The 26,882-nt window shown below is 53.7% G+C and overlaps 9 protein-coding genes across 9 annotated transcripts; 4 read left to right on the top strand and 5 right to left on the bottom strand.

Annotated features, from left to right (window-relative positions):
* Positions 1-398: 398 nt before the first annotated feature.
* Positions 399-5,384, top strand: J4E86_006615 (uncharacterized protein; the record flags this gene model as incomplete). The annotated part of the gene is made up of 1 exon (XM_051447141.1): positions 399-5,384. One exon carries the CDS (start codon positions 399-401, stop codon positions 5,382-5,384), a length of 4,986 nt encoding a protein of 1,661 aa, XP_051301626.1.
* A 2,521-nt stretch (positions 5,385-7,905) lies between these two features.
* Positions 7,906-8,970, bottom strand: J4E86_006614 (uncharacterized protein; the record flags this gene model as incomplete). The annotated part of the gene is made up of 2 exons (XM_051447140.1): positions 7,906-8,039; positions 8,175-8,970. 2 exons carry the CDS (start codon positions 8,968-8,970, stop codon positions 7,906-7,908), a joined length of 930 nt encoding a protein of 309 aa, XP_051301625.1.
* A 1,168-nt stretch (positions 8,971-10,138) lies between these two features.
* J4E86_006613 (uncharacterized protein) lies at positions 10,139-10,825 on the top strand (the record flags this gene model as incomplete). Its single annotated transcript, XM_051447139.1, has 3 exons — positions 10,139-10,205; positions 10,258-10,630; positions 10,681-10,825. 3 exons carry the CDS (start codon positions 10,139-10,141, stop codon positions 10,823-10,825), a joined length of 585 nt encoding a protein of 194 aa, XP_051301624.1.
* Positions 10,826-11,242: 417 nt separating this feature from the next.
* On the bottom strand, positions 11,243-13,309 carry J4E86_006612 (uncharacterized protein; the record flags this gene model as incomplete). The annotated part of the gene is made up of 1 exon (XM_051447138.1): positions 11,243-13,309. The coding sequence occupies one exon, from the start codon at positions 13,307-13,309 to the stop codon at positions 11,243-11,245; it is 2,067 nt and encodes a 688-aa protein (XP_051301623.1).
* Positions 13,310-14,400: 1,091 nt separating this feature from the next.
* J4E86_006611 (uncharacterized protein) lies at positions 14,401-15,500 on the bottom strand (the record flags this gene model as incomplete). The annotated part of the gene is made up of 2 exons (XM_051447137.1): positions 14,401-14,439; positions 14,490-15,500. The coding sequence occupies 2 exons, from the start codon at positions 15,498-15,500 to the stop codon at positions 14,401-14,403; spliced, it is 1,050 nt and encodes a 349-aa protein (XP_051301622.1).
* A 1,104-nt stretch (positions 15,501-16,604) lies between these two features.
* J4E86_006610 (uncharacterized protein) lies at positions 16,605-18,424 on the bottom strand (the record flags this gene model as incomplete). Its single annotated transcript, XM_051447136.1, has 2 exons — positions 16,605-18,088; positions 18,139-18,424. The coding sequence occupies 2 exons, from the start codon at positions 18,422-18,424 to the stop codon at positions 16,605-16,607; spliced, it is 1,770 nt and encodes a 589-aa protein (XP_051301621.1).
* A 509-nt stretch (positions 18,425-18,933) lies between these two features.
* Positions 18,934-20,278, top strand: J4E86_006609 (uncharacterized protein; the record flags this gene model as incomplete). Its single annotated transcript, XM_051447135.1, has 5 exons — positions 18,934-19,021; positions 19,078-19,184; positions 19,246-19,418; positions 19,467-19,866; positions 19,916-20,278. The coding sequence occupies 5 exons, from the start codon at positions 18,934-18,936 to the stop codon at positions 20,276-20,278; spliced, it is 1,131 nt and encodes a 376-aa protein (XP_051301620.1).
* Positions 20,279-20,795: 517 nt separating this feature from the next.
* On the top strand, positions 20,796-22,559 carry J4E86_006608 (uncharacterized protein; the record flags this gene model as incomplete). The annotated part of the gene is made up of 6 exons (XM_051447134.1): positions 20,796-20,870; positions 20,925-21,232; positions 21,310-21,398; positions 21,469-21,776; positions 21,854-22,121; positions 22,366-22,559. The coding sequence occupies 6 exons, from the start codon at positions 20,796-20,798 to the stop codon at positions 22,557-22,559; spliced, it is 1,242 nt and encodes a 413-aa protein (XP_051301619.1).
* A 299-nt stretch (positions 22,560-22,858) lies between these two features.
* On the bottom strand, positions 22,859-23,549 carry J4E86_006607 (uncharacterized protein; the record flags this gene model as incomplete). Its single annotated transcript, XM_051447133.1, has 4 exons — positions 22,859-22,884; positions 22,936-23,101; positions 23,150-23,313; positions 23,366-23,549. 4 exons carry the CDS (start codon positions 23,547-23,549, stop codon positions 22,859-22,861), a joined length of 540 nt encoding a protein of 179 aa, XP_051301618.1.
* Positions 23,550-26,882: the final 3,333 nt, after the last annotated feature.

Raw genomic sequence — 26,882 nt, 5'->3', positions numbered from 1 at the left:
ACCATCGGTAATGAGACCTTGGGAAGCTGCAAGTATGCGGCATCAAGGTGACGCTGCGTATCCCGAGTATAAGGGGACGGAGGGCTGTGGATCAAGGAGGGCGTCGATTGAAGGCTGCGGGCGTAGGTAACAGGGCGCAGCGTAGTGGGAGCTGTCACCGCTTTGAGAGGAAAGGCTGATGTCATAGACGCGTCGCTGGCCGCCTCTCAGCCCTTCCAACACACGACAGGCCCCACTACGCGGCCCGCCTGATCATCCACCTTCCTCCATCTGGCCATGTCTGCCTATGCTACTCTTCGCGTGCATCATGCCTGAAGTTCTAGAACTATATCAATGCTGATTGCTGCTGCGATTGATGGTGGAGGGCCATTGCGCAATCTACCTCGGCTCCGCACACCATGACCGCGAATCTCGACACGCGTCGCATCCGGTCTTCCACTTCCGCTGAGCTTCGAGACTACTACACCCAAACACTGGACGATGCGCCAATCCAGGAGATCACGACACAGCTCCTCTCAGCTATTGAGAGAGGCTCGATATCGCCGCTCACCTTCGGGCCATGGCTCGGCGTAGCACAGTCGCCTCTCGCTACACGCGAAGCGCTCAATCAAGATAAATCCGTACTTGTCCGCAAGCTCGGCATCAAGTTTCTGCGTAAAGGACTTTGTTCTTCGCGATGGAGAGAGACGTGGGATGGCGTTGGAGGAACTGCTGGGTTGCTTGACATCTTTGCAGACCTCTCAGTGATCGAGGTCAAGGCTGCTTGTAACGCAATTGGTCGTTCTGGTAGAGGCGCTGACCTGAATGCGAAAAGAGAGCTTTTCACGAAATTCTTCAAAGCGCTGCACCCTGATCGCTTCCCCGATTCGCCGCATAAGACGAAAGATCAGCGTGCACTTGGAAGGTTCTATCGACTCATCATTCCTGCGTGTTCAAAGGAGCTGGTAGAAGAGGCCATCGCAAGCGGGTCGAAAGGAACATGGAAAGATGCGCGAACCAAGGATCTCGTCAAGTACTATCCGGAGTGTATGCAAGAAGAGCTTCTCCAAGCGGTGAGCGCGGAACAATTACCCAGCGACAACATCACGGTATTTACAGAGCTACTGCATCACCATCCGCCAAGTAAATCGACTACAAAGGGCTTCTCCAAGTCGATGGAGTTCTCTTTGAGACTCTTGGAAACTCTTGGTAATTCAGCGCACTCGGTAGTGGCGGACGAGACTTTCATCGACCAACTCGTCAATCCTCTCATTAAACGTGCAATCAAGAACCACGCAGGTTGGGATATGATACAACGAATAGTCGATCTCACAATGCGGTACTTGGAAGCCCATCCAAGCACAGGATGTCACATCACTGGCATCGAGGGCGACTTTCTCCAGCAGGTCGCCTATTGCTGGTCACAACAGCCAAGTTTGTTCGGACAGCAACTGCGGAGGCTCTGTTCTCATCCGGTATTCGGTACAGCCAGCAAGACCAACATCGGAGACTGGGATGACGTCCTCGCAAGGATTCCAGCAAAGCGAAGCTACCCACTCTTGAGACTTTGCTACCAAGAGTCCACCTCGCTTGACCTTGACAGCGATGCGGATCTGAAGAAGACCAAGGGCTCGATCTATCCCAGCTTTTTCGCCAATCTGTCCCCTGCCGACGCTCTGCTACTGTTTACTCGTCTGCGAACAGCGAGAGGAGATGTTGATCTAATCGACCTTGATCGAAATCGCTCTATTTTCGGCCAAACGCCAACTTATGAACTTCAAGCTCAAAGTGGTGACCCGGATATATTTCACTTCTGGCTACTAAGCCTGAACAACAAGGAAGAAGACGCCAAGATACTGGCCAATGACTACGTTGATGTGCGCAAGAAGAAGGCTGCTACTGCATCTCAGCCGGAACAACGTGCATTCTTTGCCAAGTCAGCGCTATTTGCTGCTATCGCCAGTGGGTCTCTCGACCTGCTGAAAGATACGCTGGAGTGGACCAAACGCTTCTTGCGAGATCCGCTCGTGATGCGGGAGATCTATCCAAACATATTTCCTGAAGAAGCTACACGCCTACTATCAGGTATTCCTGCATCGATCAACGGATTGCCAAGCCTGACTGTGCTACAACACCGAGTCGCAATGGCGAACACGATTTTGCAAGGAATGTTTGACACAGCATGCGAAGCCCTCAGGGAACCTTCGTTCAACGCGTATGATTGGGGTGGCGTCTTTGAGCTATTCCACGATGTTATCAAACTACGGATGGACCTCACACCACATGTCAAAAAGCAACTCAGAGCCCCTGACCACGGTATACATGCCTGCATTTGGCAGGTCACGATTCCGATGCTCATTGCGGTCGAGGAAAAGGCGCAAAGAGAGGAATACGCAAGACTGGAGGCGAATCATCCCCGTGGTATTCTTGCCTATCACAGATCCTTCACTATTGAGCTTGAAAGCTCCGACGTCTCGACATATGTCTTCTTAGACACCCTCGCACGAGCGAGAAACGAACTCTGGTCCAAGCTAAGGCCGCTAGACCGTCCTGCCACACTAGCGCTTCCTGAGCCCTTTCCTCGAGGACTTCCAATACAATACCTGACTGCACCATGGATTCTGAACGTGAAGGATCTCAACAGCATAGGGGTGTCTTACATTGCAGCGCGTACCCAGCAAGCCATCTTCCCAGATTCGAAGACTGCTCTCCAACCCGTATCATTGGACAAAGAGTTTCAGAAGACCATTGGGCTGTTCGTAGACAGTTACCAATATGGCCTACAGCTTTATATACCCAAAGCATGCGACAAGCCGGAGAAGAAAGCTCGTCTCAGAAGGGCGTGGCAGTATGCCATCGGCCCTCTAAGCTCCGACAGGATGACAGAGGAGGAAGCAATACGCTTTTGGAAAGACATGAAGCCAGACGATTTGGATGAGTGGCCGCCTGAGGGCGTGATGAGGAATATAGAGAAGTCTTGGCCAATGATACCTGAGGATGACGGTTCGGGTGAGCCATGTGAATGGAACCCTTTTGCGACAAGACCGGATTTTGTCGAGCGGGAACTTGATGCACCGACTTATGTGGACTTCTCAGTTGGCGTATCGAGAATCATGACTTCAAGAAGCCGTGTGAACTTTCCCATTGTTGCAGCACCAGTCAAAGTTCCCGGCCACGAAGAGGACGCTAGGCTTATCTGGAGTTCATCGCGCGATATGGGAGAAGGTGGCGTGTTATCGGCTCTGCTGTATCTCGACGCAAAGTTCGTCAAGAGCGACCGCCTTCTAGCGACCCCATTTCCTTCGGAAACAGACACGCGATACCCGGCTGTATACTTGGACGAAGAGTTCCTCACTTCTGATGAGCCAAATCAGTTTACAGCTTCCAGAGCCATACGCGGTCATCTCGATACGATACCTCCTACATTGCTGGCACAGCTTTCACGAAACCTCGTCAAAGCTCTTGATCATGCGGACACAGTTGAAGAATCCGACAGCCATACAGCTCTGCATGAGGTCACTATGCAGCTCATTGCTCGACTGGGCGAAAGTGATAGACCTGGCTTGGCCACGCAGTCAGCTGTCCGTACAATCCTGGATAGGCCCAAGTCGAGCTCATGGCATCGCATCCTACTAAAACCGAGTTTCCTCCGAAGACTTCCGGCGTCGCAGGCCAGATCCTGCATTGGATCTCTTTCCGATGAGATTATCAACATGGTACAGACCAGAAACATGAACAAAGAGAGCTCAGTAGAGGGCGATGTTGCGCGACCTACTGGCGAGCCACATGTGAAAGTCACTACGATTAAGATGTTGGTTCAGGTTTTCCAGGACCTTGACTTGAACGGAACAGACTACGCTCTTTCAGTGCTATCGACACTCTCAAAAATGAACACCCATGTGGACGTCAGACTCAATATCGTCAAGAGTCTTTTGGTACTGCTTGAGAATGGCTCTCGAGACCAATCTCGCGCAGTACTTGCTCTCCTGGAATTGTTCATACCAATAGCTGGATCTTTGAACGAAAAACAGCCGCTGGACGAAACGCAGTGGCTGCAGTGCGAACAAGACCTTACGCTCCCCGAGATTCAAGCCGGCATCCCGCTCGAGGAAGGGTCAGAATCACCGGTTTTGGTGGCTCTGATCCAATATTTCTGTAACAAGAAGAACGATACGGTCGAGTTCCAGCAATTCGTAGATCGAGTCTTGATGCCGGTACTGCAGAACCTCAGAGATCATACGACGAGATGGGCAGCGTTGTTTCTCCGAAAGTACGGGCTTGAAGATGCGTTGCTTATGGACGTTCGCATCCCATCCATCCCGCGAGACCCGTACGTGAACAGGCTTCTACTAAACGAGAACAACAAGAAGCCGGCTTATGTACCGCATACTATACTGGAAGAATATGTGGAATACCTGTGCTTTATCATCGGACCTCCGGCATCTTTGCGAGCCATGAATGAGGGGCTTGTCGCTGATCCTGCACTAGCTTCAGTTCCCGAAGTTCAAACATGGATACGACTATTTGGGCAAGACCGCAGTCTCCGGAATGGTCGCTTTTCTGCGGACTTCATCGAACTTCTAGAATACGCGGTGGACTCTTCCGACGATACAGTTCTTACACCGAAACTCATCCAAGAGCAATGTCTCAATATTTTCACGACGTTTGTATTCAACGACGGGCCAACGTACACCAGCCTTACGAAAGGCTTCTATGATAGATTGCTGAGTGGCAAATATATCGCAGAGTCTTGGTGGCTACAGCACGGCAAACCGATCCTAGTAGCGATGGTGTCTTACGTCAACAACTTGCGCAACCGAAAATGGGAGCGCGACCCAGCCCGAGAGCCTTCGGTCCTTCCTGATACCTTTTCCTGGCGTCTTCTCCTGCTCGATTATCCATGGCCTTCGCGCGATGAAGGAGAAGAGACTCGGGAACAGAAATGCACGCTCTTTGCCGGTCAGCTGGAGGCGATCATCGATGAGATGAGTAGCCAGCCAGTCTACCATCAAGCCCTTCGAGACCTAAATGCCTACCTTGCCACTGACATTGTGTCTTCCAAGGGCAGCGGAAGGGGAGAAAAGCGATTCGGCACATCTCTATACATTTACGATAAACACAATCTGCTGCACGATCGTCTCCAGAACAATCGCATCTTGACGGCGACCTACGTAGGCGACATTCGTAAAACAAGGTTGAGCTGGTTGACAGCACCGGACTTGTTGAAGGTCGAAGTTGCCTGGGCACTAGTTCAACTCGTGGGGGACGAGTTGAAGGAGGACCGAGCTATCGTCAATAAAGAGACTAGGCATAAGTTGGTATTAATGGTGGATACGTGGAAAGCATGTGAGAATGAGGGTGTCCGAAGAAGAGGATGGGAGATCGGAGAAAGCTATCTGTCCTAGCCTTACCTATAAAACGGGCCATAGCAATAGTTAGCAGGCAGAGTTTACGTCAGCTCGGATCCTTCGACGCGGTCCAAGGCTGGTGGCCTGATCAATGCGACTTCACAAATTGGCGAGCCCCGCCGGAACTTCTTCTTGTAGCCCGCGAAGTGTGACAATGGCTATTCCTGAAACGATTAACGCCAACATGCGGAAGACGATGGAGAGCATGACGCTACTTTGGTACTCTTGGCCACAGCTCGCCGACCGAAAGCTCATGCCGCCACTCTACCAACCACTGATCTTTGTCCTTACCATCTTCCGGTTCTTCTTTTCCAGCCGACGTCGGATCGCCATCTGCATATTCCCACTGATTCTAGACCTATGCCTTAGGTCACCATGCTATACCTTCGGTAACCCCTCTGCCGACTATTACAACAGCTCGTTCTTCATTGCTGTGCCTCTCTGGTTCCTCGAATTCGCCATTTTGGCTCCACAGAAAGGGCCCAATGCCCCTGCATACATTGGAAACCCGAAGCGCAGCGACACTAGGAGCGAAAGAGCCGTGGACGACATGAGCTTGACACGGCAGAAAGTTCTCCGGGTGTGTTCACTTATGGTTCCGTCGCATCGTGGTATTGGCTGGAACTGGCAGGTCAAAGGTGTTCCTGACGGTCTGTACGAAGGTCTTTCAAGACGGACCTTTGTGGCCAGACATGTCCGAAAGATGTTGATCGCGTACTTGCGGTCTATGGCCATGCTCGTGCTGCTTGGATGGGGTTCAGCTGCGGAGGTACGGCTGTCATCGGAAGCCCACCCCTATCACCTCATGGTCGATGCACTCATTGGTTGGTCCGGTGCGATATGGGTCTGGGACAGATTGAACTTCGCTTACAGCTTCATGGCGGCTGTATCCGTTGGAAGCGGGGTATGCGAAACGTGGCAATGGCCCCCGCTAATGGGAAAGTTGAGGGATGCGTGGTCTGTGAGGCAGGTCTGGAGTGTGGTCTACCACCAAACAATGAGAAAGGTAAAGTCAGGATTGACTCCTCATGCCACTTTTACGTCGATTCCAGTATTTCAACCATCTGCAATGTGCAAGCCTCGCTAACGCAAATGTGTATTGCAGATGGTCTCGCAACCCGCATCTCGCATTGTTCGCCTCCTGGGTATCCGCAAAGGCAGTCTCGCATCGGGACTAGTTCAACTCTATGTGTCTTTCGCGATTAGCTGCTTAGTGCACGAGTTCCAAATGTTTATGGTAACGCGTAGAGACATGGGAGAACTCGCATTCTTCATGTCCCAGCCGGTAGCTATCACCATCGAGGGTGTTGTGCAATGGATGGCTGTTCAGGCACGGTACCGAGGGGCCGGCCATGACAATATTGGACCTGCATTAGCAAGGTATGCGGGCTGCATATGGGTGGTATTGTGGTTTTCTTTTAGTCTACCAACATATGTGAAAGGTTGCAGAGACGCAGGGATCGTTCATGATGCGATCTTCGGCGACAGACCCTTCGAGGTTGGAGTTCGTTTGGCAGATTGGATTCTTCGGTGATGGGGAGATTCGCCTTCGAGCAAGATGGCATATACAGTACGTAAGACGGCAGCCCAGCCGAACCGAAATCCTTATCAAAAGCAGAAGTTATGATAGAGGATGTGATTGTGAACCTTTCGAGACGAGATGGAGCCGGACTGGGTGAACGGGCATGATGATGACGAAGGAGCCCCTGCGCTATAAGCTTAGCGGCGGTCCGTGCTGCCAAACGCGTCTTCCAACTTTGGAAGGGTTTCGTGCCATGAACGACACACCGCACCTCAGGAACACAGGTGTACCTAGACGTACAACACTCCCAATCGCGAAAAAAATCCGTGCATCTTCTCAGCCTGCTTGGGAAAATGTTTAGCGTTCCTACCGCGCGACCCAGGTGGAAGCAATGGCATGCTTCACGACCTCACCAGCCGGCCCCTCATCCACATACCGAATATCGATCGTGAGGAGAAGCCTCCTGTCGGATTAACTCCATGGCGTGCGATACCAATTGGTGGTTCAGGGTCTCTTGACCCCTCTAGAGTCCATGACTACATCATATTGAGTAACCGCGTAGCTGAAAGGTAGGGATTCATAAAAGAGCATCCTCCTGCTCTCTGCATTCAGGAATCACTCGTTGTGCAACTTCGCTCTTCTCCTAAATTCGCTCCATCTTCAGTAGCCAGCCGACATGTCAGGCTGCTCGCTCGTTGCCGCGGGTTTGCCGTCCCTCATTGGGTCGGCCACCCCAACCTTCAGTTATGATCGAGCTAGGCATAGCTTTGGATCTGGCGACAACTTCGGTATCCAGATGACTTATATGTCTGGTACTTCTACCTGTTATCAAGGAACTAGGCCTACATTCACGCCCATCATTTCCAACCCGTTGCTATTGTACACCCGCACCTGCTCCTACCAAACCCAAGGCGTGCCGGCAACCTATACAGGCATTTTCTGTCAGGATGCCGACCTTTACGACTGGGTCAACATGGGTCGTTATACGATCGATAACTATGCGTTCCTTAACCCGTTCGCTGCCACTCCCCGTGCCTTCACTGCTGCGTTCGGTGACCAGCCTTCCCCAAGCACTGTGGCTACAAGCTTTGTCCAGACGACTTCGACTGCTACCAACACTGCGTTCGCACCTGTTAGGCCTGCGGCGACTACTACAGTCTCTTCCGCGTCTGCCACGAGTACACAGACAAACATCGCTACTTCCACATTCCCGGTCACCAGTGCTATCACACAGACCTTCACTGTCTGCCCGACATCCGTTCGACCGAGTTCCTCTAGCTCGTCTCCAGCACCCATTGTGCCATCGTCTTCCCGATCATCCTCCATCCCGGTTGTACCATCATCGTCGGCACAAGTGTCTACTACCACCACGGTCGTCATGTCGACAGTCACGCCAACGCCGAGCTCCATCTCTTCACCTTCCTCCATCCCGTCACCAAGCTCGTTTTCTTCGCCTTCCCCCGTTCCCTCGCCAAGCTCATCTGCTTCGCCTTCGGCTATCCCATCGCCGAGCTCGTCCTCAGCCGCGTCTTCCGTTCCATCGCCAAGCTCATCTGCTGTGCCAGTCCTGAGCTCATCTTCTACACCTTCCGCTATCCCTTCACCTAGCTCAGCCTCTGTCGTGACCACCACAGTGGTAAGCGTCACTACGGCTACTCCATCGAGCTCCGCTCCTATCGTGTCGCCCTCGTCCGCTTCACCGTCTTCTATCCCATCGCCCTCTTCAGCCTCCGTCGCTACTACTACCGTCGTAAGTGTGACTACGGTTACTCCGACACCGAGCTCCACTCCGGCCGCATCATCCTCGGCCGCTTCTTCTAGTTCATCTGCACGCCCATCATCCAGCTCTGCTTCCTCGAGCCCGGCATCAAGCCCCGCTTCTTCAAGCGCTGCGTCCAGCTCAGCAGCTTCCACTCCTGCTTCGAGCTCTGCTTCTTCAAGCCCTGTATCGAGCCCAGCAGCTTCCACTCCTGCTTGGAGCTCTGCTTCTTCAAGCCCGGCTTCAAGCCCAGCGTCTTCCAGCCCTGCTTCCTCAAGCCCTGCTTCCAGCTCTGTTACCATCACTTCAGCCAGCGCGTCGCCATCTGCGTCTGCCTTGTCTTGCCCCGCGAGCGATGGTGCCACGTTCACCACCCCTCAAGGAGACTTCGTCGTCGAGTGCTTCATCGACCGCACTAACTCCGATATCGGTGTTGCGCCTGGTAACCCTGCGAACTATGAGCAGTGTATCCAAGCTTGCGGAGCTACTTCTGGCTGCCAGGCCGTTTCATACCTGCCAAACGGCCCTTGCTACTTGAAGAGCGGTGTCGGTGCGCCTAGGTCCAACGGTGGTGTCTGGGGTGCTAGGATTGCATCAGTCCCTGTGTCTTCATCTTCTTCGATGATCGCTTCTTCTGCAGGCGCTTCCTCCCAATCAGTCGCCACGACCACAGTTGTCAGCACCACAGTCGTCACCGCAAGTTCATCTTCCAGCTCTGCTGCCAGTTCAGGCGCTAGTGTTTCTTGCCCTGGATCCGACTGCTCTATTGTCACTGTCAATGGTATGCAATATCTAGTTCAGTGCGGTGCCGACTACCAGGGTGGCGATATTCCGGGCCCAATGAGCCCGACCTACCCCAGCTCCTACGAGGGCTGCTTGGCAGACTGTTCTACCACTTCAGGCTGTGTCGCTGCCAGCTACGTTATTAACGGTCCTTGCTACCTGAAGAGCGCAGCCAACGCTGCCGGTTCGAACAGCAACATTATTGGTGGAAGACTGGTCCGCAGCATCTCAACTAAGTCGGCAACCAGTGCTTCATCCATGGCGTCTGCCTCCTCCTCTGCGGCCGCATCCTCGATGGCACCTGCGTCTACGTCTGCTGTCGCTTCTTCGTCTGCGGCCGCATCCTCGGCGGCACCTGCCTCCTCGTCCATGGCTGCTTCCTCATCCGTGGCTGCCTCCTCGCCTGTGTCTACCTCATCCCGTGTTTCCTCTTCTGTCTCCTCTTCTTCTTCGGCAGTAGCAGCAAGCTCAGCTCCAGTTACTTCAGCTGCGCCCGCTCCCGGACCCTCTACCGTTACTGTCACTACGACGATCTCCAACACAGCATACCAGTGCGCATGCACACCTGCTAGCGTTTTCGCTGCATCATCAAGCACCCTTGCTGCATCGAATGCTCCTGCTGCATCATCGAGCGCTCCTGCTGCGAGCCCAACAGGCGCTACTAGCTGCCCTGGTTCCAATGGTTCAATGGTCACAACGTTATGTGGCGCAGTATATGCTGTCGAGTGCAGCTCTGACCGCTTCGGCAATGACCGTAAGTTCCCCTGTTCATCGTTGTAACACGCACAAGTTAATATTATTCCTAGTTCAAAACGGTCTCGTGTACACCGACACATACGAGCAATGTCTCCAAGCCTGTGACAACACTACTGGCTGTGTCAATGTCTCCTGGGTCATTGGACAGCCTGGTGCTTGCTACATGAAGGGCAGCATCGGTGACGTCCGCGTTAACTCGAATATCATTGGAGGACGCAAGCTTTCCGGCTGCTCCACCTTCAAACTTCACCGCAAGCGCGTCGCGTTTGCCGCTCCCAAGGTGAAGCTGAACAAGCGTGCCGCGGTTGACGACTCCAAGGCGAAGTTGGAGAAGCGTGCTGGCTTCTTCGGTCCTGACTTCACATTCACTCAGGCTCAAGTCACTGCGACTTCGACTGCCACTGCCAGGACTACCGTTACCACGTAAGTACTGTATTCCTTGCTTCCGTCATGCACTCGCTTATCAATGATAGTACCTCGACACCCGTCTCCGGTACCGCTACAGCGACGGTCTTCACTCTTGCCTCTGCTACGATCACCTCCACCACAAGCGTGCCTACCACCGTCTTCAACACCGTCAGCGTTACCACCTGCCCGACTGCTTCCCCCACACTCTGAGCATCGGGATCTCGCTCCTGATACATGCAGACACCGTCGAATGGATCTCACTGGTCAACGCTAGCCAAGCCAATCGTAGGGCTTGTCGTCACACGATAATATCAACTATCGTCGCTCTTTAACACACGTATCGGCACTGTTCGGTGTTTGCATAGGGTGTGTCTCAATAATAGAAACAGTAGACAGTTCAATAAAAGTTCTTGTTTTCTTGAACAAACATGCGCTTCGCTGCTATGACACGTAAACTACATGGTCTATAATTCGTCTGATAAATATTACCTCAAACCTTGCGCTCGTCATAACTTCCTCCAGACGCCCGGCAAAGAGAATCGAAACAAAGCTTGTAAACATCGAAAGTCGACGAGCGATTACCGACCACTCGCCGAGACAGCGTTCCCATAACGCCCGCTCAATTAATCATGTCAAAATCCTCGGACTTGTCACCACCCCACCCGCCGTCCCGAACACCGGCTCCAGCCTCACACCACCAAAACTCCATCCATCCACAAACACACCATCTTCATACTTCTTACTAACAATAAACCCCAACGCCCCGTCCAATCCCACACTAACCTCGATATCCCCCTCAATCTCCGCCCACCCCTTTCCCTTGAGCTCCTCATACCGTCTCGACCCGACCCTGACCCTCACAGCGTCAGGATGCAACAGCACACTCCCCACATCCGGCGTAATCTTAACATCGACATAGCGCTGCGAGAAGGTCGACGGATCAAACGGTTTCCCGACGCTGAAGACAAGATCGCGAGGCGGCGTATGCGTGCTATTGTGGAAGGAGACGAGGAATTGGACTTTGTATTTGCCCTGCGGTATACCTGTTTTTATCGTGCGGAGACAGATGTTGTCGGCTTTGATGCACTGGTACACGGCGGCTTCTTCGCGGCGGCCATCGCGGTCGAGGTCTTCGGCTACGGGGAAGATGCATTTGAGGCGGCCGGTTGCGTTGTCGAGGGCGAGTCCGCTTTCGCCGCTGGGCGAGAGGTTGCGGTATTGAGACATGCGTGGTATATCGTCGAGGTGCGGGGAAACGCCTAACGGCATACCCGTTTTGAAGTCGACCTGCGCGAGTTGGAAGGAGGAATCAAGGAGGCCGCGTCCGGTCATGCCTAGACGGAAGTGGGAAGCGCTGATTTCGAATTTGGGGGGTAAGGCGGAGAGTTTGGCCATGCGTTGGCCAAAGTCTTTGGCGGACCGGATTTGCTCGCCGTCGTTCATGTAGAGTTCGGTTAGGGAGGCCATTTCGTCTTCTTTCATCCATTGTTCTAGGCTGACGTCTGCGAGGCCGCGGTCGACGTCGAAGCGGAAGTATTTGGTGTCGGAGTTGTTGTACATGCGCTTCATTTCGTTGTCGACGCGTGCGGTGCTTGTTGCCATGCCGGTGAGTGCGCTGGCTATCGAGATGTCTGTTCCAAGGCCGAAGGGTAGCCATGATGCCATCTTCTTTACGCTGGGTATGCTTTGTAGGCCGGTGCCGACGGAGACTATGACGCCGATGGAGCGGCCTTCCCAGAGTGCTTTTGCCGCGTAGTCGACTTCTGCGCATGGGTTGTTGAAGCCTACGCCGCCGTCTAGATAAGTGACTTTGGGCGTACCAAATTGCATCTCTTCGAAGAAGGTCGGTGCGGCGGATGTAGCTCTTAACGCTTCCCAGATTCGCGTCGTGCGGTCATTGGGATCGTAGGTAGACAGGATTCGGGGAAGGCCTAACGCGTTCTTGAGGGAAGTAAGTACAAAGCCGCGGCACCCCTTTGCGTTTGCCTTTTTGTGAACTGATTGCCGGTGATGTAGCCTCCAAGTAGCGCTTCGCATTGGCTTTCGCGGGCCGAACGGACTGTCGCTAAAGAGTGTGGACAAATTCTTCGTACTATCGACCGTTTCAGGAGGACCTGACTCTAAAGAGCATAGCGAGTTCTTGAGTGTGCCGACCGGGCTTTCTGTGATTACCGGTGCTGGCGGCGCATCTGCCCAGATGCTGTCTCTGGGTAGATCAGCCGCTTCATCCACCTCTTCAAACAGCGCCTCATCCCACATCAGTTCATCTGGATCGAAGCCTAGCTCTTTCAACGCAGACTTGATGGCATTTGCGAGAACGGCACCGGAAAACCGACTTGCTCCTGTGGGGATCTTCATGCCAAATGCCTTTATCGATCGGTCGTGCTTGAAGATCTGCTCTGCCAATTTACTGTATACAGCGATGCAGGTTTTGCAATCGAGTCGCAATCGTGACAGCATGATGGCTATTATGCCACCCGTTGATGTGCCACCAATAAGGTCGAAGTAGTCGCACGGCTTTAGCGGTTCGTGGTCGTTCATGGCTTTCCTTCCTAACCTCTTCTCTTCCAAGGCTATGTTCTCCATCAGGTTCTGAAGTACCAACAGAGACGACAGGCCCCGTACACCCCCTCCATCCAGCGAGAGCAAGCGCAGCGGCGCGTTGTCATTTCTCTCTGGGTTCGAGTATTCCATGGTTGTTGGCGCCGAGAAAGGCAACAGATGTCGGTGTCGTCAGTATCAGTTTCTGGCGATCCGGGTTTTTCGTGAACGGCGATGGTATACGGGATTTTGAATACAGTCGCGAGACGTTTGCTTGTGAGTGTAGGATACTGCACTGAAGTTGTCGAGTCAAACACTAAACCCGCCTCCAACTCATACGCATGACTGGCACGAGGCGGCCTCTTCCAAATCGATACGTGTTACAGTGGCAACGACGAGGCTGCGCTTTGTGGTATGAAACAAATGACGTGCCACCAGGGTAGAAACGCGATCTCAGAATGCTACCAGAAAATCATCGAAAACCACGGGAAGTGGGAATAAGCTTCCTATAAGTCCTGTGCCACACCCCCCACATAACTACAGTTTGATGTGCTGTTCCGCGTCAATGCGAACATGGAGAACGCTCGAGGCATATGGGTATCCATTTGGGGGGCCATCTTACGCGCCTGCTTAGCCTATGGTAGCTAGATCAGGCCCACCTTTACACAGAACAAGGCTACGCGCTGCGCCACGACGGATGTGCGGCGCAGGCGGTCTGGATATAGCACAGACAATGTACGTTTACCTTGGGAGTTCATGTGTTGCGAGTTGCATCTCCAAAAAGAGTAAAGTTGGTGAAGAAATATCAGGTGGCGGGTGCAGCGGGGAGAATAGGCAGCTAAGGCCTGGTGAGGCTGTCTGCTGCGCTTGTCAGATGTGTCAACCAATCACTAGCGCCGCACGATGGGGCTGCGTGCTATCAAGGTCAGCTGCCAGACGCGGGTGATGTAAGCTCTGCATGCGTGCAGCTGAGGCTCCGCAGCACGACAGGGTGCGCCGCTCGCTCGCTCAGAGTCGTCGACGAAGATTATGTTGGAATCAAACCAGGGCTGTAGTGCCCTGTGCTCTATTAGATTACAGTGTATACCCATATGTTGAAACGCTTGTGACCGTGAATGCAGACCGTGAATGCAAATCGGTTTCTAAATGCGCCCATATATCCAAACCCGGGGTATTATAATCAGATGCCGTGTGACGCCATGCATGCCCTCGTCTTGAAGTCGTTAAGTCATAAATCGTGATCGTTAAAGTCGCTCTGCAGCGCGGAGTCCGCTAGTCATATTCTGCGCCAGGTTAGTGAGTGCTGCGTGGAAGGTGCGTTGGCAGAACTTACAAGTAGTTTTGCGCGGTATGCTTCCCAATGTTGGTCGTAAATTTGTTGCAGCATCATGTCCGACTCCTTCGCTCTTAGTGTGCGAAGGGTCTCCATTTTGGGACTGTCCTTCCTCCTCAACTTTTGCCTGGGGACGTAGATCGGGGAAGGCGAGGGCTTGATGGTCCAATGAGACGGCGGAAAATAACTTAGCGACTGCGAGCGAGCGTGTGTTGTTGGCACCATTGGAGAGCCAGGTGGTGACGTGGCAGGTGTTGATGGGCTCGATGCAGAGAAACTGGCCGCTTCGGAGAAGACAGATGGCGATGGCGATGAAGTCGCAGAGCTGTTAGAGATGACGGGTGACAGTACTATCGGCGATGGGGGTTCCACAGGAGCGAATCGGGTGGGACCGGGTCGTCGCGCACTTCCCTTGCCAGAAAGTGGTGATGGTCTTTTGATGTCGACAACACGGGGGGTCCTCTGCGGAGTCGCGAATTGCGACTTGGTGGTTTTCGCTTTTGGGTTCGGCGTGGTGTTGGGTTCCTTACGTGGCAGCGCTGGTGACGTGGGCTCCTTGGTGGTGGTGTGGGCCGATTGCGACGATCGCACTCCCTCTCCGCGCGACAACGGCGATGGCTTTCTTTCGGCGGCAACAGCGCGTCGCACCTTGGATGGCAGCGTGTTCCTTCTGCCGAACAAAGGTGTCGGGCTTTTGACGATGTCGTCGGCGTTGAACTGGAAAGGCTCGGATGGGCGAGATGGTAGCGATGGTCGGACGGATTGTGACGGCAGCGAGTTGCTCCTGGCGAAGAGGGGCTTAGGGACCAACTCGGTTTGTCCTCCAAAGTGGAACATGGGCGGTCCTTTCATCTCCATCTCTGGGTTCTCCGGTTCCTTTGGTGGCGTCGTGGGCGGCGATGTTTTGCATTTGTACTGATAGAAGACGCGATGCGGATTGCGTCGCGGAACGGGGGGTGTTTTGCATAGCGTCAACGTCTCGTCCAACAACACGTCGAGATCCTCCTCCATCTTCCTTTTCATAGTAAACGCGATCCGGTGGTAGTCGATGTTGCAGCCCCGGCAGTGCGAAGCGAAATGGATAAGTAGGTGATGAGGCGTAAGCAAGCGAGACGGGTGTCTATTCCTGACACAAAGCTGAAGGTTCCATGGGAGTGTTAGGGGAAAAGGAACGGATCACCCGCCTCCTCTACAAAGTTAATTAGTCGGTCAGGTCCTTGATTCCGTGCGCAACACGCGAGCCAGCGCTAGACGTCATTGGACAAGCCGCTGGCGCTGCAAGTTGCGGTAAAGCTGGCTGGATGCGATCGAAGGTTTGCCAGCGTGGCTAGGACCCATAACCCTGCATCCTCATTTTAAAATGCCCCACGACGCGGGCGATCACGCGCAAGTCCCAACAGTCTCCCTCAGGTGAGGGTATGCAAGTAATCCGACGTGTGCATTTGCGGTATGGCGCTGATGGGGTCATGGAGATGGGATGAGTGAGCATCGTCTTATGTTGTGCCTGCATGGCTGCTCGTCATCGCCGCGCGACTGGACGGACAAACCGGGCGCTAGGAGCCAGACCCGGTAACGCCTTCCCCAGGAGTGTACCTCGCGATCGAGATCCAACGGTATTCGACGTCAGGCATCATGTCATACCACATGCGTCGCTCGCCATGACGGATAGCAGCACGCTGGAGTCGAGATTAAAGTCATAGAGATGACCTGCTTCGGAGTCTTACGGCTCAGGAGAGCAGGTTACGTAGTGTCACCACATTCAGCACGGAGTCCAGGCTCATCGGGATGCCTCCGATCAAGCTTCAGCATGGCAAGGGTAGGATGCATGCCCCAGGGTGGTGTTGTGGTCTCAGCTTCTCAGTGACGCTGCTTGCCCAGCCAAAGACGGTGTGTAAACTTGTATCCTCATTCATGCGAAGAGCGCATCTCATATTATCCACTATCGTACCGCCATATTACAATCATGTATTCTTCAAAAACGTCAACGTCGTGCAAGTACGACTGAAAGTAGCATGACCTTCGCCTTCTAGATGCAAACATAAAATGCAACGCCTGGTATCAACCGTGAAAATGCAATAAGCAACCACCATCCAAGCTCAGCCAGCCTCAAATGCATCAGTCAAGTTCGCCCGAGAACGTCTGTCGACGCATTGCCGGGGTCCCGATGTTGTTGAGCGGGATGCCGAAGTCGTCTTCTTCAGCCCAGTCAGCATCATCATCTGACTCCCAAGCACATGGAATCTTCTCAGCGCGGCGTACGCGGTATGTGATAAAACCGAACCCATTTGAGATGCTCGTAGCGATACGGAGCATGACGGATACCAGGTGTGCGGGTGGCCCCAGAACAAGCTCGCACGTCTTGCTCACCAAGGCATTTGTGAAGTCTCTGCCTGGGTTGTGCTTGGGTGGGCAGAAAAGGTTCTGCGCTGGAGGCATAGGAGAGAAGGCACGTCTCTGTGAAGCACCTGTGAGCTTCCTCATACGGATGGCATCCGGTGGTGTAGGTATGTCTATGCTAGCACGCCCGAGGCTGTCGTCGTCGGAATCGCTCATTAGCGGTGGTGTCGAAGGCGCTGATGACGGTCGTCCATCGATCGAGGTCACCGCGGACGGATAGTATGGGGCAGTAGGAGTCACAGGTGCGGATGCATCAGTACGCTCGGTGGATGGGCCGCGGACAGTAACCTCAGATATCTGACGTCGGTGTATCGAACGGCCCCTGGGCTCATCTTGCTGCTTGGAAAAGACTTGTGCCCATGGGTTCACGATATCAGCCTCGGCATCGAGGAACTTGGGAGAAGGACTTCGCGGAGTAGCAGTATCCAGAGAGTAGAACGAGTCTGCGCTTGAGGCCAGACTCAAGGCATCCGAAATCTGGCGTTCCAGTATGGGTTTTTCAGCCTCGGTGGGTTGCTTTGCTGCTGGAGACTCGACTATACGTTCCATGGCCGATACCGATTCTCTCCTGGGGGCTCGGATGGGCGCCGTAACTGACCGCAGGCCTTGAAACATGCTGGCGCGTTCCGCTACCGAGGGGCGACGTTGAGGAGATCTGGATAGGAGGGGCTTTAGTGCTGTTCTCGCCAAAGGGGTCTCGGGTGCGGCCGGCACTATTTCGCTGCTGTCAGTACAGACGCTCGACCGGTCATCCTCTTCGTTTGAAGAAGTGGTACCAGTCTCTGAGCTCATAGTACCAGAAGTGGAAGGCCGAGAGCCATGTTGCTGCGGAACCCAAGTCTTGTCCATGACCCACTTCTTTGCCTGCCCTGAGGGCTTCCTCCTGATCGTCTTGCGTGGGGGGCTCTTCGGGCGCTCGAGCTCTGCGACGACGTCGAATCCTCGCGCGAATGGGCACTGCGTTCTCTCGTACTGCATGACTTGAGCCAATACCGACTTGAATTGCGTGATCTTGTCCTTGTCGTCGTCCGTCTCATAGGGGAGCTCGATGCGATAGTACGAGTCCTGGCGTACGCGCAGTACGAAGACGGACTGATTGTCGACAAGCCATATCTGAGACCTGGGAAAGATGGTGTGCAAGAGATTGCCGCTGTTCAGGAAGGAGACGTTGGAGGCTGTCACACGGTAGATACGGAGAGCGCCTGTGATAGGTTAGACAAGTTCCAGCCCGGTGACACATGTGATGGCATACCGACTGCGAGTGTGCGCTCTGTAGGCGTCTTCCAGGGTATCGGATGCGCTGCGTCACCTGAGCGGGGAGGTGACAGGCGCCGAGCGGGCCCAGCTGTTGTGAAGGAGAAGATCTTGGAGTTGGAGCACACAAACAGCGTCTCTATGCCATCTGCGCTGTTCGCAGACGGAGCAGGCACCGACGTAGTCCTCCGTGCAGTGCGCGCGGGCAGTGTGAAGCTGCGCCTCGAGTTACTGGGGTTGAGAGCAGACGGCGCGTGCTCAGGATGCTGGGATGAAGCCGGCATCGTCATAATAGACTTCTTATAGGAGCATTGCTATCCCGGTATGGCGAGGGCGAGGTCGAGGGTCCCGACAGAAGACAGCGGCCGGCGCTTGGAAAGAGTATTACAAGTGTTACTGCGGAGATGGGGGGTGATGGAGAGGCTGAAGGGATTGGAAGTCCCTGGCTTCGGAACGCTACGCGCTTTGGCCACAGGACGACGTCGAGTTTCAACCTGATCAGCGGATCGTCTGAACCCCGCGCGCGTCCAGTTGCCAGTTATGCCGCCGCTTTGAGAAGGGACGCTGCAGATGGGTGCGTGTTTTGTTGGTGCGACGGCATCCCCTATCAACAACGCGTTACTTGCTTTGTTTGCGACGCGCTGCGCTACGATGGGTCCGTGGGGAGCTGTCAGTACGTCATGGGCTCCGCCAGTTCGCAGGCGTTCGCACACGCCCTCTACGTGGACGCCTTCCAGGTTTGCTGCGCCGAAAGCAACACCAGACTGCCTGAGCCTCTGTTGAGCTTGCCATCATGGACAAAATCGACATGTCCCAGTTCGACGTGTCCAACTTCGACCCCAACGCCATCCTGCGGGGAGCCCAGCTTACTCTGGTTGGCGGTAAGTCGAGCCATCATGGTATCGTGAGTGACAGCTCCATGCTCACACCGCCGCAGTCAATCGAGCTCTCCAGAACCCGGGTCTCTTCACTTCAGACCACTACCGTCAGGCTGCTATTGCTGTAGCTGCAGGCGTCGCTATCCGCATCATCGTCGCCATACCCGTACGTCCCAACCATCTACGAATGCCCTATGCCACGCAAACATTACCTCTAACATAGCCAGATTGTCGGCGTCAGAGTGCTACTATGGATCCTCTCTCTATTCGTCAACATGGACCACACGAGCATGGACGAGAGTGTCGTCAACGGCCTCCACTTCCTTGAACACACCGTCCTTCAGGTGCCATTCTTCCTCATGACCATGATGCGCTACGTCACACCTACTCTGGATCGCATGTAGGCAAGCTCGTAGCCGCTTTGAGATCTAGCTGACAACGTATCCAGGTTCATGGACTCCCTCCGTTGGGTCGACGAGACGTATGTGCAGAAGCACAAGACCGAAGACCCCCACAACCTCCGCGCCATGTACTACCCGAACCTCGAGAAATACCCCGATCACGCACCCAAGCCCGAGAAGGAGAAGAAGCCCATCAAACAGGCTATAATGCTATATGCGACAAAACAGGGGAGGAAGGCGGCCATCTCTTTGGCAGTACTGGCATTGTCTTACGTTCCATATGTAGGACGCTTCGTGCTGCCCGCTGCCAGTTTCTACACATTTAAGAAATCAGTGGGAACACAGCCCGCAGCAGCCATCTTCGCGGGATCACTGTTGTTCCCCCGCAGATACCTCGTGAGCTTCCTGCAAGCTTACTTCTCATCGCGGACTCTTATGCGAGAGCTGGTAAGCATCTCCTCAGCAAACTCCACGTTCAACTGACTAATTTAAACAGCTTGAGCCCTACTTCACACGGGTTCGTTACAACAAGGAACAAAAGAAGCTCTGGTTCAAAGACCGAGCTGGTGTGCTCTTTGGCTTCGGTCTAGGCTTCTATATCTTTGTCAAGATACCCCTCGTCGGCGTCCTCATCTACGGTCTCGCCGAAGCGTCCACGGCATACCTCATCACAAAGATCACAGAGCCGCCGCTCCCGCCCACCGAAGCCGACAAGTTCAAGGAAGAGTCACTGCGCTGGAAGAACAAACACGAGTTCCTGAACTTGCCATGGCAGCACATGGATGAATACAATCTCGCAATGCACAAGCCCAAGGTCCAATCCGAAGTACGCCAAACACCACGAAAGACGTTCAGCTAGTTTGCGATGACGTGGATGCCCCGGGTGACAAACTCTATGTGAGCGGAAAACTGCCGCTTAACATGACGAACAGCGACTTCGCACTTTGGAAAACGAACCTCAGTTAGGACATGCGCCGTCGGCAATCAGGTATATCTAGCTGTCACGCTATCCGGCCGCTGTACGATGATGGTACCATTATGAATATACCCCGCAGTGGGGTCAACGCGTCCCGTTGTGGTAGGTAGCTTACAGCTCCATCCGATCATACGTAACGTAACAGCCCCGTATCATCGAGCTTATCACCCACCTTGTAGTAATAGTTGGTGGATATGGGATTCGGCCTTGTCCTCGGCACGTATCTATTCGTCCCAGATAACAATTGATAGGTTGAGAGTTGCTCTTTCCCCGCGTCTATTGGCCTCTTATACGTGACTTCCCCCTCTCGCGACTGGACGCGTCTTCCTTTATTGTCTGACTTAGATTGTCTTGTTCTGTTCCTCTCAACTCTCAAGTTTGATACATTCCAAAACTCAACATGGGCAAAGAAGGTCTACGATACGCGGCGAAAGTCTCCCTCGATAAACCAGCATCAGAACAGGAATGCCTGCACGTACGTCAGATGCTCGCAATACCCGAACTTTATCATCAAAGATAACACGTGTAGAACCGCTGGCATCCTGAGAACCCCTCATACGGCACCATCAAACCTGGTGAAGCCGTCAAGATTGAATGCGTAGATTGGACAGGCGGTCAAATCGGCAACAATGACTCAGCAGATGACATCCGTGACGTTGACCTGACCAAAATCCACTACTTGACTGGGCCCTTTGACATCGAAACTGCGGAGCCTGGCGATGTGCTGGTAGTTGATATCCAAGATGTACAGCCGCTAGAAGACCAGCCATGGGGGTTCACGGGCATATTTGCGAAAGAGAACGGTGGAGGGTTCCTGGATGAGCTTTACCCAGAACCGTAAGTTTGCGAGACGAATATCGCGATTCGAGGAAGCAATGGAAGAAGAAAAGACATGAAGACTAACGCAGATACAGTGCAAAGGCTATTTGGGATTTCGAAGGCATCTTCTGCAGCTCCCGCCACATCCCTGGTGTTCGATTCGCAGGCCTAATCCACCCCGGCAGTAAGCAAACTTTCTACTTACCTTCTGTCCCAATCGAACACAAGACTGATCACATTATCCACAATCCCAGTCCTAGGCTGTGCCCCCTCCGCCGAAGTCCTCGAAACCTGGAACACGCGTGAAGCCGAACTCATCTCGACGCACACGCACCTGGACCGCATCGTTGCACAACCACCACAGCCCCAAAACGCCCACTCCGGCTCCGCCACAGGTTCCGTGAAGGACAAAATCGCGAAAGAAGGCGCTCGCACGATCCCAGGACGTCCTGAACATGGTGGAAACTGCGACATCAAGAACCTCTCCCGCGGTTCCAAAGTTTTCCTCCCAGTTCACGTACCCGGCGCGAAATTCAGCGTAGGAGACCTACATTTCAGCCAAGTAAGCCTCTTCCCACCCCACGAAACCTACCCTGAACTTGGGAAACCCAAACTAATACCTCTCTTCCTCTCCTCAAGGGCGACGGCGAAATCTCCTTCTGCGGCGCCATCGAAATGGCAGGCGTTATCACCATCAAATTCAGCGTCATGAAGGGCGGCATGAAGCAACTCGACATGAAGAGTCCCATTTACATCCCTGGTCCTGTGGAGCCGCAGTTTGGTCTTGGCAGGTACATCTACTTTGAGGGCTTCAGTGTGGATGAGAAGGGCAAACAGCATTATCTCGATGCTACGGTGGCGTATCGTCAGACTTGTCTGAGGGTGATTGAGTATTTGAGACGGTTTGGTGAGTTTGCTTCTTTTCTGGGTCTGTTTGCTTTTACGAAGCTTTGGGGTCTGCGTATGGCCTAGCCTGCCCTCTCGAGGTTCGAGGCTCATATCTCGTTTGGTACTTCCGGCGTTCTTAATTCCTTGGCAGTGGCTTTTTCGTTTGGAGGAGCGACTGTTCGTGGTGTTTGCAGCGAGGGGGTTGGTTTCGAGTTTCGAGACGCTTTAGTCTTCCTGGAAATTGGTTACTGACTAGATTGCAGGCTACAGTGACTACCAGATCTACCTCTTGCTCTCGTGTGCCCCGATTCAGGGTCATATAGCTGGTATTGTCGATATCCCCAACGCATGTACGACCATCGGACTACCGATTGACATCTTCGACTTTGACATTAGTCCCCAGCTTCCGGCGGAGAAGCGCGATCTTGGGACGTGCGCGTTTGCTGGGAAGAAGTAGATGGTGTGTTCGTGGGGGTCTATGTGTGCAGAGCGTGTAGAGGCTTTGTGGGTTAGGTCTGAGGTTAGCGCAGGGTGTCTAGACTGCTTCATTCTGCTGTCTGATTTAGTAGCATGTCACCGTATTCGAAGCAATCTCATAAATATGATGTGTTATATTGATCATCAGTATAGGGGAGGTGGGGTGTCCAATCTCCTTTGCGATAGACACCGTAGGCCATTTTTGAGACTGTAAGCAGTCTGTTGCCGTCGTAGCGGATATTCATCCTAGCATCTATCTGCAACCGTGTCGTGGATTGTTTATAGAACCTTGTCTGCCGCAGACACTGTATCCTATTAGCAAGCTGCATTCGCTATTGATTAGTAGGAACTCATACCATTCAGGCCTGTGTTATCAGGCTCAACGTGCGCTGCTTCCACGGTACCGTTCTCGATGACCAAAGCATATCGCTTGGAGCGGTCACCTCCAAAGATAGATGCACCGTCGAAAGAGAGGTCAAGGGCCTTTGTGAAGCTCAGGCTGGGGTCACCGAGGAAGCGGATCTACGGAGGTCAACAGGGTGCTTTGTCATTGGGGTGCAAAAGACTCACGCCGCTGGAGCCAGATGGGTCGAGCATCTTACCCCATGCTTTCATGACGAAAGGGTCGTTCACCGAGACAACAAAGACCTTGCCGGCATCCTTCAGCTTGGAAGAGTTGATGTAGCCCGGGATGTGGTTCTCAGAACACGAGGGCGAGAAGGCAGCCGGAACGCCTTTGCCATTGTCAAACACATGTTCACTCAGTCGACGCTAGGGGAAATTTACCGATAATCACACCCTTTCCGGACAACTCGTTGGCCAGGTTCACCTTGTTACCTGGCGAGCCCTCGACGAGGTCAACGCTGGGCAGCTTGTCACCGACATTGACGAATGCAGGTGCCGAGGCGTGGAACAGACGTCGACCGGCGACTGGACGAACTAGGGGTAGACGGCGGGCGGTAGCGAACATGGCGTGTATGCAGGTAGAGGTGCGTGAATGTGGGCGTGTGTGAAGAGAGCACGTGTGCACTTGGTGGTGGTGAGGCACTGGTGGTGGGGGTATTTCGGTCGGAAGACGGCAGGCGCGCCCACCGGCCGCGTTCCACTTGACGTGTGCACCTTGTCCCCGAAGTATGCAATATCGGAACACATGGCAGCATCGTGTCCATAAATAAGAGCTGTATATGCAGGTAGTCTCGAGTGCAGCAGCAAATTGCGGATAATGATACTGACCCATTCGACCCACACCGGTACTAGCGCAGCCCAACTGCACGCTTGCTGCTGTATGCCGATCGTGCCTCAAGCCGGTGGTGAATCGTCAACGGCGTAATCAGTGGGGACATGGGTTGCAGAAACACGGAAACATTGGCTGGGACAGCCACGCCCGGCGTCCCATGGTCGCCGAAAAAGGACTGCAGGTACTATGGCCGCGCTCGCGATGTGTGTGCGGTGTGGAAACGGGGTGCGACTCAGTCTGCCCATGGCCGTGTCCCGTGTCCTGTCATAGCAGCAACCCCCTGGCTCGTCTCCTCGGCACGTCGCCCGCTTGGCTTGCTCCTAGCGCATGCTCGACTGCATTCCTCTCGAGCCCAGTGTTAACCTGCTTTAGGCCCGTTTAGCTCCCAAGTGCCCGCGCAGAGGTGCCCATGTCTCCCTGTTTCTTACACTTGAAGGTTCCAGATCTCGTCCATCGCCCTCCGTCCGCCTGCAACACGGCGCGCCCTTTTTGGGAAATTTCGTCATCGCCCATCCACCACCGATCCGCCCCCGGCCAAGCAAAAGTTTAAACCACTCCAACGCGCAACCGGAACCTTGCGCACCGTCGCCCGTAGCTCCATCGCGGTCGCCTCCAGTGGTGAAGACTGTGACTGGATTTCAGCAGACCCTTAGGCATCCATTCGACTATCCGGGTGCCGTCGCGCATCAACACGGATCACCACCAGCGGCATCTACGCCCACAACGCAGCCCAATTCACCATCATGGATCCCAGCCAAGCCGGTGGGGGAGGGTCCAACAACTCCAGCGACTTTGTGCGCAAGCTGTACAAGTAGGTTGACGCGCCCATGCGCGCTGTGCTTCGCGCTGAACGTCATCTAGGATGCTGGAGAACGGGAGCGACGAGAGTGTAGTACGATGGGGAAATGACGGCGACAGTTTTGTCGTCCTGGAAGTATGCGCCTCGGGCCCTCAATATCGTGGCAGACTTGCTGACTCAGGAACAGAACGAGAAATTTACAAAGCACATTCTCCCCAAGCACTTCAAACATAGCAATTTCGCCAGTTTTGTCCGCCAGCTGAACAAGTACGATTTCCACAAAGTCCGTCACAACAACGAAGAAAATGGACAGTCACCGTACGGGCCTGGAGTATGTGGCATCCCTGGATACGTCTGCGGGTATCGTGGCTAACAGCCCCATAGGCCTGGGAATTCAAGCACCCCGACTTCAAGATGAACAACAAAGACGCGCTCGACAACATCCGTCGAAAGGCCCCCGCGCCGCGAAAACCCAACCAAGCCGCCGCGGAAGAGTTTGCGCCCTCGCAACAGATGGACATGGTTAGCGGACAGTTGATGGCCACGCAAGCTCAACTGCATGCGCTCGAGAGTCGCTACAGTGAACTGAGCATCCACCATTCAATGCTTTTGCAAGAGGTCATCGGGCTACAAAAGACGGTTGTCAACCACGAGCATGTCATGCAGCAGATCATGACTTTCCTACACGGCGTTGATGCGACGCAAAGGAGGAACAGCAAGCTCGTTTTCCCCAACGGCACCGACTCGCAGAACGGCAGCATGGAGCCCGCCGCAGCCAACGATGACGATAACCCCGCTTCTCCATTGCAGCACGCTTCTAAACTTCTAAGCGAAACAAACGCAGATGCTATGCTGAACCCCCGAAACCTGGAGCAGATGAACGAGATCACCATGCGGATGAACGGCACTTTGACAACCCCACCACCAGATATCGCGCGAGCAACACTGCGACCGACGAGCCGCGGACCGCCATCAGCAACTTCGACCAACTCAATGCGTCTCGAAAACCTCGATAACCTCGTTTACCCTGTCGGTTCCAACCAAGGTATTGACCCCATGTACAGCGAGCACATCAACAACATTCCCTATGCTGCCCCGCCCAAAGCAGTAGAATCCAGCGAACCCAGAATGCCAGAGCCAAAGAGGAAAAATGCTATTCCAGATCCAGGATGGATTCGACCGCCTCAGATTCTGCTCGTTGAGGACGACCCCACCTGCCGTCGAATTGGAAGCAAATTCTTGTACGCTTTCCACTGCTCCATCGACAGTGCTGTAAGTCATCTACTCTCGTCATTTGTACGCCATGCTAATTGAACCCAGCTCGATGGTTTGGAAGCTGTCAACAAGATGAACGCGGGCTCAAAGTACGATTTGGTCTTGATGGATATTATTATGCCAAACCTGGACGGTGTATCAGCATGCCACTTGATTCGACAGTTTGACACAACCCCAATTGTGGCTATGACTTCTAATATCCGGAGCGACGACATCTCCATGTACTTCCAGCACGGTAAGAGGAATTCGTTCATTTTCAGTCCTTGTACTAATATCTTCAGGTATGAACGACGTTCTCCCCAAGCCGTTCACTAAGGAAGGTCTTCTACACATGCTAGAGAAGCATCTTGTTCATCTCAAAAAGCCAGTCGCTCAGGCTGACGGGACCATGGTGGCACCCCAGCCTGTGCAAATAGCACGTCAATTGGTGCTTAAAGAGGAAGATTCTCCAGCCAAATCTCCACAGACGGTCAGCAACTGGAACTCACCCAACCAAATGCCGGGCGTCTCCCCTGTAGGCAGCACAGTCCCGGACGATTTTGCGCAAGCAATGCGAGGCCAACCAGTCCAACACCCAGGACCATATGGAGTGAACCCCATGCATGGGAACATGGGATACAGTACCTCACCACACATGCAAATGCAACAGCAGCAACAATCACAACTAGCGCCGGGTCACCGCCGTCAAGTCTCGGAAATATCTGGAGGCGATGATATGAACAATCCAGCAAAGCGTCAACAAATGTACCCTCCCCAAATGCCACAGCAGATGGGGTCCATGCAACCACGCCCACGTTGATAGCAGGCGCAATGACAGGTTCAAGCGGTCTCGCCAGTTAAGTCTCACAACGAATGCGATGCAGCCACCTGCTACAGGATGACAGGTGTTGAGTATATGCTGTACTGCTGGACAAAGGCGATGCAGCCATTTTCAGGGCCGATAGTCGTGATCGGCTCTTGTATCTACGGGAGAAAAAGGTGCAAGAATAAGG

Source organism: Alternaria arbusti (genome assembly GCF_024043155.1).
Source record: "Alternaria arbusti strain BMP 1465 chromosome Unknown scaffold_8, whole genome shotgun sequence".
Lineage (NCBI taxonomy): Eukaryota > Fungi > Ascomycota > Dothideomycetes > Pleosporales > Pleosporaceae > Alternaria > Alternaria arbusti.
Note: the sequence above shows the minus strand (reverse complement) of the source record. Positions and strands in the feature narration are given on the sequence as shown.